We start from the raw sequence: 13,228 nt of genomic DNA on the forward strand, positions 1-13,228 counted from the left end.
AATGCAGAAAGTGAAAAACTTCATTTTTACTTTCAATTTCTATTAAAAATATTTTTCTTTAAATTTTTTACTATGTTTTTTGCGCTTATGTAAATTTTTTCAAATTCCATTTTACTTCCATCATTTTATTTTAGTCTACTACAGTGTATTCACTTTTTCAAATTTTCAAACGATTTCTTTTTTCTCTTTTTTCTCTTTTTTGTTTCTTTTCTTTTTGAATATAAAAAGGGAAAAAATTCATTTTTATTTTTAATTTTTATTAAAAATATTTTTATTTAATTTTTTCCTACTATATTTTTTACTTTTGTGTAAATTTTTTCAAATTCTATTTTACTTCCATCATTTCATTTTAGTCTACTTCAGTGTATTCATTTTTTCAAATTCTCAAATGATTTCCTTCCCCCCCCTTTTTTTCTCTAATCTGTCAAACCACTTTCAACACCCAGACCAAAATACACCAAGGATCTAGCATCATTCATTCAATTTTTTTTCTGAATGTGTGTGTTTTTAATTTTTTAATTTTAATATTTTTTAATTTTAATTTTTTAATTTTAATTTTTCTACCTCATTAATTCCTTTTCTCCCTTCAAAATGACAAAACAAAGGAATTCACCCCAAAACAAAGAGCATGAAGAAACGACAGCCAGGGATTTAACCAACACAGATACAAGCAAGATGTCTGAACCAGAATTTAGAATCACGATAATAAGAATACTAGCTGGAGTCAAAAATAGATTTGAATCCCTTTCTGCAGAGATAAAAGAAGTAAAAAATAGTCAAAATGAAATTAAAAATGCTATAACTGAGCTGCAATCACAGATGGATGCAGCAGCGACAAGGATGGATGAGGCAGAACAGAGAATCAGTGATATAGAGGACAAACTTATAGAGAATAATGAAGCAGAAAAAAAGAGGGAGATGAAGGCAAAAGAGCACGATTTAAGAATTAGAGAAATCAGTGACTCATTAAAAAGGAACATCAGAATCATAGGGATCCCAGAAAAAGAAGAGAGAGAAATAGGGGTAGAAGGGTTATGTGAGCAAATCATAGCAGAAAACGTTCCTAACCTGGTGAAAGACACAGACATCAAAATCTAGGAAGCACAGAGGACCCCCATTAGATTCAACAGAAAGTGACCAACAACAAGGCATATCATAGTCAAATTCACAAAATACTCAGGCAAGGAGAGAATCATGAAAGCAGCAAGGGAAAAAAAAGTCCCTAATCTACAAGGGAAGACAGATCAGGTTTGCAGCAGACCTCTCCACAGAAACTTGGCAGGCCAAAAAGGAGTGGCGGGATATATTCAATGTGCTGAATCAGAAAAATATGCAGCCAAGAATTCTTTATCCAGCAAGGCTGTCATTCAAAATAGAAGGAGAGATAAAAAGTTTCCCATACAAAAATTAAAGGAGTTTGTGACCACTAAACCAGCCCTGCAAGAAATTTTAAGGGGGACTCTCTCTGTGGGGAGAAAAGATGGAAAAGAAAAAAAAAATAAAATATATATATATATATAGACAGAGAGAGAGAGAGAGAAATAAATAAATACCAAAAGCAACAAAGATTAGAAAGGACCAGAGAACACCACCAGAAACTCCAACTCTACAAGCATCATAATGGTAATAAATTCATATCTTTCAGTACTCCCTCTAAACGTCAATGACTCAATGCTCCAATCAAAAGACATAGGGTAACAGAATGGATAAGAAAACAAGATCCATCTATATGCTGTTTACAAGAGACCCACTTTAGACCTAAAGACACCTTCAGATTGAAAATAAGGGGAAGGAGAACCATCTACCATATTAATGGTCAACAAAAGAAAGCTGGAATAGCCTTACTTATATCAGAAAATCTACACTTTAAAGACTGTATCAAGAGATGCAGAAGGGCATTATATCATAATCAAGGGGTCTATCCACCAAAAAGACCTAAAAATTGTAAACATTTATGTGCCAAATGTGGCAGCACCCAAATATATAAATCAAACACAAACATAAAGAAACTCATCGATAGTAATACCGTAATAGTAGGAGACTTCAACACCCTACTCACAGGAATGGACAGATCATCTAATCAAAAAATTAACAAGGAAACAATGGCTTTGAATGACACACTGGACCAGATGGACTTAACAGATATATTCAGAACATTTCATCCTAAAGCAGCAGAATATACATTCTTCTCCAGTGCACATGGAATGTTCTCCAGGATAGACCATATACTGGGACACAAATCAGCCCTAAGTAACTACAAAAAGATCGAGATCATACCGTTCATATTTTCAGACCACAACACTATGAAACTAAAAATCAACCACAAGAAAAAATTTGGAAAGGTAACAAAAACTTATAGACTGAAGAACATCCTACTAAAGAATGAATGGGCTAACCAAACAGTCAAAGAGGAAATTAAGAGGTATATGGAAGTCAATGAAAATGATACACAACTCAAAACCTCTGGGACACAGAAAAGGCGGTCATAAGAGGAAAGTATATAGCAATCCAGGCCTTTCTAAAGAAGGAAGAAAGATCTCAGATACACAAGCTCACCTTATGCCTTAAGGAGCTGGAAAGAGAACAGCAAATAAAACCCAAAACCAGCAGAAGACAGGAAATAGTAAAGATTAGAGCAGAAGTTAATGCTATCGAAACCAAAAAAAAAACAGTAGAACAGATCAATGAAACTAGAAGTTGGTTCTTTGAAAGAATTAACAAAAGTGATAAGCCACTAGCCAGTTTGATCCAAAAGAAAAAGGAAAGGACCCAAATAAAACCAAGAATGAAAGAGGAGAGATCACAACCAACACAGCAGAAATAAAAACAATAATGAGAGAATATTATGAGCAATTATATGCCAATAAAATGGGCAATCTGGAAGAAATGGACAAATTCCTAGAAACATATACACTACCAAAACTGAAACAGGAAGAAATAGAAAATTTGAACAGGCCCATAACCAGTAAGGAAATCGAATTAGTAATCAAAAATCTGCCAAAAAACAAGAGTCCAGGGCCAGATGGCTTTACAGGGGAATTCTACCAAACATTTAAGGAAGAGTTAACACCTATTCTCTTGAATGTGTTCCAAAAAATAGAAATGGAAGGAAAACTTCCAAACTCTTTCTAAGAAGCCAGCATTACCTTGATTCCAAAACCAGACAGAGACCCCACTAAAAAGGAGAACTACAGACCAATTTCCCTGATGAACATGGATGCAGAAATCCTCAACAAGATATTAGCCAACTGGCTCCAACAATACTTTAAAAAAAATATTCACCACAACCAAGTGGGATTTATACCTGGGTTGCAGGGCTGGTTCAATATCCGCAAATCAATTAATGTGATTCATCACATCAACAAAAGAAAGGACAAGAACCATACAATCCTCTCAATAGATTCAGAGAAAGCATTTGACAAAATACAGCATCCTTTCTTGATAAAAACCCTCAAGAAAGTAGGGATAGAAGGAGTGTACCTCAAGATCAAAAAGCCATGTATGAACGACCCAACGCTAATATCATCCTCAATGGGGAAAAACGGAGAGCTTTCCTCCTAAGGTCAGGAATAAGACAGGGATGTCCACTCTCACCACTGTTATTCAAAATAGTATTGGAAATCTTAGCCTCTGCAATCAGACAACACAAAGAGATAAAAGGTATTCAAATTGGCCAGGAGGAGGTCAAACTTTTCACTCTTCGCAGATGACATGATACTCTATATGGAAAACCCAAAAGATTCCACCAAAAAACTTCTAGAATTGATTTATGAGTTCAGCAAAGTTGCAGGATATAAAATCAATGCACAGAAATCGGTTGCATTCCTATACACCAACAATGAAGCAACAGAAAGAGAAATCAAGAAATCCATCCCATTTACAGTTGCACCAAAAACCATAAAATACCTAGGAATAAATCTAACCAAAGAGGTGAAAAATCTATACACTGAAAACTACAGAAAGCTTATGAAACAAATTGAAGAAGACACAAAAAAATGGGAAAAGATTCCATACTCCTGGATAGAAAGAACAAATGTTGTTAAAATGTCGATACTACCCAAAGCAATCTACATATTCCATGCAATCCCTATCAAAGTAACACCAGCATTCTTCACAGAGCTAGAACAAATCATCCTAAAATCTGTATGGAACCAGAAAAGACCCCGCATAGCGAAAGCAATCTTGAAAAAGAAAACCAAAGCAGGAGGCGTCACAATCCCAGACTTCAAGCTATACTACAAAGCTGTAATCATCAAGACAGTATGGTACTGGCACAAGAACAGACACTCAGATCAATGGAATAGAACAGAGAACCCAGAAATGGATCCACAAATGTATGGCCAACTAATCTTTGACAAAGCAGGAAAAAATATCCAATGGAATGAAGACAGCAAGTGGTGCTGGGAAAACTTGACAGCGACATGCAGAAAAATGAACCTGGACCACTTTCTTACACCACATACAAAAATAAACTCAAAATGGATGAAAGACCTAAATGTAAGACAGGAAGCCATCAAAATCCTCAAGGAGAAAGCAGGAAAAAACCTCTTTCTGATATTTCTAATGTTTGCTTTCTTTCTTGCTTGCTTGCTTTCTTGCTTTCTTGCTTTCTTGCTTTCTTGCTCTTTTCTTTCTTTCTTTCTTTCTTTCTTTCTTTCTTTCTTTCTTCCTTCCTTCCTTCCTTCCAAGTGTTTATTTATATTTGAGAGAGAGAGAGACAGAGAGACAGAATGTGAGCAGGGGAGGGGCAGAGAGAGATGGAGACAGAATCTAAAGCAGGCTCTAGGCTCCAAGCTGTCAGCATAGAACTGGACATAGGGCTTGAATACATGAGCCGTGAGATTACAACCTGGGCTGAAATCAGATGCTCAACCCACTGAACCACCCAAGTGCCCTCCTTTCTTTGTTTCTTTAAACATATTACAGATACATTTAAAAAAAATGTTTTTAGCTTATTTATTTTTTGAGAGAGAGAAAGAGAGAGCAGGGAAGGGACAGAGAGAGAGGGAGAGAGAGAATCCGAAGCAGGCTCTGCACTGTCAGCACAAAACCCCATGCAGGGCTTGAACCATATGGTTCTAATAAATCAGAACCGTGAGATCATGACCTGAGCCAAATCAAGAGTTGGATGCTTAACCAAGTGAGCCACGCAGGAGCCCCCAGATACATTTTTTAGAAGTTTATTTTCATTTATTTTGAGAAACAGAAAGCAAGTGGGTGAGGGGCAGAGAGCAAGAGGGAGAGAGAATCCTAAGCAGGCTCTCTGCTAGCATGGGGCTCGAACTCACAACCTGTGAGATCATGATGTGAGCCATAGTCAAGAGCTGGACGCTTAACCCACTGAGCCATCAGGTGCCCCGAGATACATTTTAATTTATTTATTAATTTTTTATTTTTTTTAACGTTTTAATGTTTATTTATTTTTGACAGAGAAAGAGAGAGAGACAGCAAGGGGGGGGGGGAGGGCAGAGAGACAGACACACACAGAATCTGAAGCAGGCTCCAGGCTCTGAGCTGTCAGCACAGAACCCAATGTGCGTCTTGAACCCATGAGCTGTGAGACCATGACCTGAGCTGAAGTCAGACACTCAACCGGCTGAGTCACCCAGGAGCCCCAAAATACATTTTTATATACTGCCCAAATACCTGAAGTTTTTTGTGGATGCGATTCTGTTTCTCACTCAAAGGCCTTACTGTGTTTTATGACTTTTGAATGAGAACACGTACTCCTTGAAACTTCATAGGACTCCCCTGAGGCCTAGATTAGAGGTTAGTTCTTACAGAAAAGTTATGTATTTGCTTCTGCCAGTTGCCAAAGAGTACGACCTACTTGAGATAACATTAAACACAATTCTTAGGTTAAGGGTTTTGGATTGTTTAGGTAGTGTGAATTCAGGCAGAAACTGTCTAGAAGATTATGTTGAGATTAGAAAATCTCAGGGAAGATTGTAATTTTCCTGCTCTGCTCAGTGTCAAGGTTTGAGAAAGGCATTTTCCTTGCAATGTCCTGTGGAGCTGTGAGAGTGATTATTTCTAGTTCATTTTTATACTGAGTATGAGGTCCTTGGTGGTCTCAGTTCTAGTTGAGTGGTATATTAACTCCCATGCCTTGGATAGGCCCTGGGCAGTGTTTCTCATCCCTGTGTCCTTCCCCCATACTGTGAGACTGAAGCTCAAGGCCATCAGTTTCTGCAGTGCAAATGTCTTCAAGGTGAAAATTTACTTCAGTACATTTTCCCCCCCTCTAGGTTCCTACTTTTGCATAGTTTTTGTCCTTTGAGTATTTCCAACTTTTGGTAAGCTTTGACCAAAACTTTTTAGTTGTCTGCAGTTAGAGTGAGTATCTCGTTTACAGTGCTGGTGAAACCAAAGCCTATCAACTCATAATAATAAAAATATATCTGAATATTCATTTTTAGTGGCTATATTATCCTTCCTCCCAAACATGAAAAAGCTGCTTCATAACACATCTATGAGGTTGTCACCTTTCCATAAAGCATTGGAATGAAATCGACAGATATATTACAAAGAGAAAGTATAGTCTCGTATACTATCAGGTCTGTTTTATTTCTAAATTAGATCAGAATCAGGTTATGCAGTTTTTTTAATTGAAGTATAATTGACATACAATATTATATTAGTTTTGACTCAGGTCATGATCTCATGTTTCATCAGTTTGAGCCCTGTGTCAGGCTCTGTTCTGATAGCATGGGCCTGCTTGGGATTTTCTCTCTCCCTCTCTCTCTGCCCCTCCCCCACTCATGTGCACGTGCACTCCCTCTCTCTCCCTCTGTCTCTCTCAAAATAAATAAATAAACATTTTTTTTTTAATCATGAGGATACACAAATGAATTACTGGGACCTCATCAAAATAAAATGCTTCTGCACAGTGAAGGAAACAATCAGCAAAACTAAAAGGCAACCAATGCAATGGGAGAAGATATTTGCAAACCACATATCACACAAAGGGTTAGTATCCAAAATCTATAAAGAACTGATCAAATTCAACACCCAAAAAACAAATAATCCAGTGAAGAAATGAGCAAAAGACATCAATAGACACCTCTCCAAAGAAGACATCCAGATGGCCAACCAACACATGAAAAAATGCTCCACATCACTCATCATCAGGGAAATACAAACCAAAACCACAATGAGATACCACCTTACACCTGTCAGAATGGCTAACATTAATAACTCAGGCAACAACAGATGTTGGCGAGGATGCAGAGAAAGAGGATCTCTTTTGCATTGTTGGTGGGAATGCAGACTGGTGCAGCCACTCTGGAAAACAGTATGGAACTTCCTCAAAAAACTAAATACAGAACTACCCTATGACCCAGCAATTGCACTACTAGGTATTTATCCATGGGATATAGGTATGCTGTTTCGAAGGGACACATGCACCCCCATGTTTATAGCAGCACTATCAACAATAGTCAAAGTATGGAAAGAGCCCAAATGTCCGTCGATGGATGAATGGCTAAAGAAGATGTGGTATATATATACAATGGAATATTACTCAGCAATCAAAAAGAATGAAATCTTACCATTTGCAACTACCTGGATGGGACTGGAGGGTATTATGCTAAGTGAAATTAGTCAGTCAGAGAAAGACAAAAGTCATATGACTTCACTCATATGAGGACTTTAAGAGACAAAACAGATGAACAGAAGGGAAGGGAAACAAAAATAATATAAAAACAGGGAGGGGGACAAAACAGAAGAGACTCATAAATATGGAGAACAAACTGAGGGTTACAGGAGAGGTTGTGGGAGGGGGGATGGGCTAAATGGGTGAGGGTCACTAAGGAATCTACTCCTGAAATCATTGTTGCACTATATGTTAACTAATTTAGATGTAAATTTTTAAAAATAAAATTTAAATTTAAAAAAAGACCAAAAAAAAGAAATATCAGAAAGAGCAAGACTCTACAATATGACCAGGCTAATATTTAAAAGAATCAAATATAATTCCTAGAAATGAAAAATAAAATAATTTAAATAAAAACTCAATGGACAAATTTAACAGTAGATTAGATACATCTAAATATATAATTAGTAAACATAGAAATAGATCTGCAAAATAGCCAGAGTATAATACGGAATAATTTTTTGTAATGGAAAATACTGAAGAGAGATGAAGAATCATGGAAAATAAAAAGGGAATGTTTAACATGTGATCTATTCAGAATTTCAGAAATAAGGGAAATAAGTCACAAGCAATATTTTAAAAAGATAATAAACTTCAGAATTGATGAAAACCCAGTCTGTAGATTACAGAAACCTAGTGGGATAAAATAAAAAGAAACCCACATTAGGCACATCACAGAGATATTGCACAGACACCACAACAGAAAATCTTAAAAACAGCCAGAGAAAAAGACAGATTAACCCCAAAGGAATGACAGGCTGAGATCTTACTTCTCCATAACAGGAATGGCAACCAGAAGGCAGGAATATTTGCCAATAGGCTGAGAGAGACCATGGGAAATGCGCAGATGTAGAAAGGTTGAAATTTGTCAGGCAAAGTCTAATGACAAGCAAGCTGATATGAACCTTAAGGTTAAAGAGCTTTTTAGAAATAAAGAAGGTAATAATGTTGATTAAAGATTCACCTAGAAGAGCTAACAATACTAATTTATATGTACCTAATAGCATTCCCTCACTGACAGAACTATAGGAAGAAACAGACAAAACTCAGGAACAAATGATGAGATATTTTTGCATCCTCCCTCAGTAATTGATAACCAGACAAATCAGTAAGGAAATGGATTTCAGCAAAGTAATTAACATTGTAACATTACTTTGTAACATTACTTTATAATGTTTGGGATGTCCTTTGTAAGTAATTATATTATCTAAGCAATTATGTTTTCTAAATGGTAATATAGAATGCTATCCCCTACAAAATATATATTCTTCTCAAAGATATAAGGACATTTATGAGACCTAACCATAAATGGAGCCATAAAGAAAGCCCCAACAAATGTCAAAGGATTCGTGCAAGTAATGTACTTTTCATATGCTCATGTTATGAAGCTCAGAAAGTGTGGAAAAGTCTAGAGAAGAGAATAAAACTCACCCACAGTTCTACCAGTTAGAGATCACTTCTGTTCATTTACTAGGTTATTTCCCTCCTCTATATTGTTTTAAATAGAATGAGATCATTCTGGATATAAGTTATATTTTTTTAATCTCTTTTCACTTACCATAATAAACACTTTCTTATGTCATGAACATTTCTTTGTAACCCTTCTATTGGCTACATAATATTCCATCAATTGGATATGCCATAAATTCCTTACCTATTTCCTTATTGTTAATTATTGAGGGTTTTTTTTCCAGGTTTCTGAGACCATAAATATCCCTGTAATTAACTTTGTGGTATTTACAAGCACCTTTCATCCAAGGACTTCAAAGCATTTCAGAATGATCTCATTTTGCTCTCTAGCCAGTGAGATGACTAGCATTTTTATTCCTTTTTGCCAGCAAAGTATTTCCACTTCTAGCCAATGTGTTACCTGGAGACGTTGTTTTCATAGTCTAGGCAGCCCCCACCCCCTTCTGTTGCTTCCCTGCAGACAGAACTGACTTTCCCACCAGCTCTTTCCCACACATTGCTACAGGCACCTTCTGGCTTAGCCTCAGGCAAACTCAGTTTCAAAGAGCTTGAACATACTTCTCTGGCTGTGATCCCTGCAGAAGCCAGCAGCCTCTTCCTCCAACACTGTAACTGGTGTGAGAAACGTCCTTGGGAAGATGCTGCTGTTCATCAAAGCTTGATAATCCATCTGACACCCGTTTCACATGTGTGTGCAACTTCTAAGCATTGGGATGTGAAATTAACATTTCCCTGTAATTTGTTGGTGTTACAGAGACGATTTGGGTGATTATTCTTATCGTCATATTTTTTAAATTACAAAATTATTTAACAACTTCTTTTGAAACAGCAAATGAGGTTGAGTAAAGTCAGCATGGTTCACAGAGTTCAGCAAGAGCAAAGAGCAATAATCCAATTGTGCATCTCAGAAACGAAAATGGGAGACTGTATTGCTTTGGGGAGAAAACAACTATTCTTATATCTAGTTAATTCTGTTATGAAGAGGGCACTAAAACTTGCTCCCTTGCATGTTCGTCATCTGACCTTCTGCCATAGAGTAATTCACTTTAATTGTCTTTTCACAAAAGCATTAGTGCATTTCTAGGAGAGAAGTGCTTCTGCTCCCACGTCTTTCCCCTTCTGGTCTGCTCCTTTCTTCTCCAACCCCACCTCCCCCCAAACCCCTCTATCTCACTTTCCCTCGTTCTCACTCAACTTCCCATGAGTATAGTTACAGGATGAATGTGATGGCCGCTGTGGTCTTTACTGTTTCCATTTTCTCAGCTCCCAACTCCATTGGAGCCACTAACAAACCAGCCTTTTTTCCAGATAGAGTGTGTGAACTTGGCTGTGAGGTGTGCCCCTTCCAAGAGCAAACTGGCAAGCTTTTAATATTCCATTCCTCACACACCCTCCGGCATGGCTCTTCTCTCAATTTCGGTGCCCAGTTCCAACCACCCCACTGGCCCAAACCCAGGAGCAGACAGAAGGACCACAGCTTCATTTAAGGCTCTCAGCCCCTCAGCTTTGCATTTCTCTGGGGGAGAAAAAGAAGTCCTGAAGATAGCCCCTCTCACTTCCTCCCTTAAGGAGAAGTGGGTGGCTCAGTCAGTTAAGTGCCTGACTCTTTCTTCATTTTGGCTCCAGTCATGACCTCATGGTTCATAGGATCAAGTCCTATGACTTGAGTTGGGCTCAACACTGACACTGCAGAGCCTGCATGGGATTCTCCCTCTCCCTCTCTCTCTCTGCGCCTCCCCTGCTCACATATGCACACGCTCGTTCGCTCTCAAAATAAATAAATGAACATTTTTTAAAAGGTGGGTGGTTAAACACAGTGGCTGAAATATAGAGAAAGTATAATGGAATAGTGCCAAGAGCAGTATTAGGAAGTATGCCAAGGCTTGTAGAGACTGTTACTATCCCCACTTTATGGACAAGGAGATGAGGCAGACAGAGATTACATGGCTTGCCCACGGTCATATAGCTAGTTAAGTGGTGGAACTGAGATTTGAATTCAGTTCAGTTCAGTTGTGACTCCAAGGCCCAAGCATGCTTCACCAGGGGGACCAAATGCTGGTGACAAATTTCTTCATCCCTTCATTCAAGAGATATTTATTCAGCACCAGACATGCACTGGGCCATGTCCTAGTGCTAGGGAGCCACAGGGGAGTTTAAAAAAAGGCCACTGGCCTTTAAAATTTTGCAATGCAAATGCAGGAGGAAGCCAATAAGAAAGGATGCAGCCCCCTGAAGTCAGTGTTGCTGGGGCAAGAAGGCCCCAAGGTCCCTCAGGAGCCATGGCAAGTGGGCACACTTAGAGGAGGACGACCAAATCTAACCTCATACTCCTTATGGCCGCTCTTGGAGCCACTATGCAGCAAGAGAGATTCTGGTGGTGGCTTACCTCCCCTGGCGCCTCCGGCCACCCTGGAGTGTAATCTGAACAGGGATGCTGAACGGCTGCATGAGACCAGGGGCCTGGCCAAAATGGACTCCTTTCACCTGAGTCAAGCCTCTGAGGGCACAAGAAGGGCGAAGCTTAGGCATCAACGGAAGTGGCGTCCCAGAGGGAGACGCCAGTCCCAGCGCAGGCAGCCATCAGGAGCATTGGTGCACAGCGCCCGCTTTCCAGGAGACGTGGGAAGTCGAGGCAGCCTGGGGCAGGGGCAGGGGCGGGTGAGGGGGTAGGGGGGAGGTCTGCATTTTCTCAAAAAGCAGAGTATCAATCCTAGACGCTCAAGAAGACCGTTAATGACCTTCTGCATCCAGACCTTCTCCCCATGGTCACCCAGCGCCTGCCTCTGCCTAGTCACCTGTGTTCCGCTTGGTCACCTATGTTCCGCTTTGTCACCTGGGTTCCGCTCCAGCAGCCAGCTGCATTGCCATAGAGACCTAACCGCTTGTGGAAAGTTGAGGCCCCAGGGACCCTATGTAATTGGTGAGGGACATACTCAGTTCCAGGTTTATAAAAAGAGGAAATGTTTTGCCCTGACTACGTTTCCTTTTTCACAAATTGTCTGTTAGAGTGCAAGCGTACAGAGTGGATTTTTCCGGTTAATTGCATGTTCCAATTAAGAGAATTCATTTTTATACCATATGTGATTTCCCAAATTTTCAAGGGCCATAAAATAACTCACCATTAAAACTGTATCAAGGGGCGCCTGGATGGCTTAGCGGGTTAAGCATCTGGCTCGATCTCAACTCAGGTCTTCATCTCTCAGGGTCCTGAGTTCAAGCCCCCTCCCCGCACCCTTGGGGGCCACGCTGGGTGTGGGACCTAGTTACAAAAAATAAAAATAAAATTTATCAAGGTTTGAAAAAACTGTATCGAATATCATGTTATCTTTCTTTGATAACCCAGAACACATTTGGAGATGTTTCAATACTTTCAAATCGTGAACATCAATTAGCATTATATTGTAGCTTACTAAAAGGTGGATAATAAAATGTCAGACCCCTTTTGCCATATGTTTTTAATAAGGGTAATATCATCTTACCATTTTCCAAAACATTACCATGGGCAAGAATGTAAGCATAATCTCTTCTGTAAATATCCGTGTATATATAGCCAGATTAACTGTTACTTGCAGCTGTTTAATATTGCTTAAAATATATATTGATATACTTCTGAGAGTATGATATTGTATTGATAGTATTGATATACTTCTTAGAGTTATAGCCCAAGTCTTTTATAAACCATATGTTTCTAATGAACTGATATAATTTGGAATAAAATCTAATAGCAACTAAAACTTTTTCCCTTCTGCCCCCTCCTTGCAACTTAGCCTTATAAATATATAACCTTTCTTTTTCAGATGTAGATGTGCTAATAAATTCCCCTGCAATTTGGTATGTAACTCTCTTTGAAGAGGTAAATAATTTGCTACTATTTTTGCATATTTGATTCAATCTCAAAAATATACTAATGTTTGAGCCTGTGAGATCCCTACATGGCTCCCGGGACTTGAATCCACCTTTCCTGGGGCCTTCTGGTTGTCCCCTTTTTCTGATTCTTACTCCATTATGTGAAAACCCTCACTCATGATCTTTAAAAATTCATCTTAAGAGGGTATAGAGAAAGTGAGTTATTTCCAATTACTTTTAGTCTCCATTCAAGAGTTC

At 38.6% G+C, this 13,228-nt stretch overlaps 1 protein-coding gene across 1 annotated transcript in view; it reads right to left on the bottom strand.

Moving 5' to 3' along the window:
- KCNMB3 (potassium calcium-activated channel subfamily M regulatory beta subunit 3) overlaps positions 1–11,572 on the bottom strand; it is a 30,101-nt gene extending 18,529 nt beyond the window's left edge. Inside the window, exon 1 of the mRNA XM_040480816.1 lies at positions 11,511–11,572. Within this exon, the coding sequence (XP_040336750.1) occupies positions 11,511–11,572 (62 nt within the window). The remainder of the gene's footprint in view (positions 1–11,510) is intronic.
- Between the last annotated feature and the right edge of the window lie 1,656 nt (positions 11,573–13,228).

This window comes from Herpailurus yagouaroundi, unplaced genomic scaffold (assembly GCF_014898765.1).
Source record: "Herpailurus yagouaroundi ecotype Mexico unplaced genomic scaffold, PumYag 159, whole genome shotgun sequence".
NCBI lineage: Eukaryota > Metazoa > Chordata > Mammalia > Carnivora > Felidae > Herpailurus > Herpailurus yagouaroundi.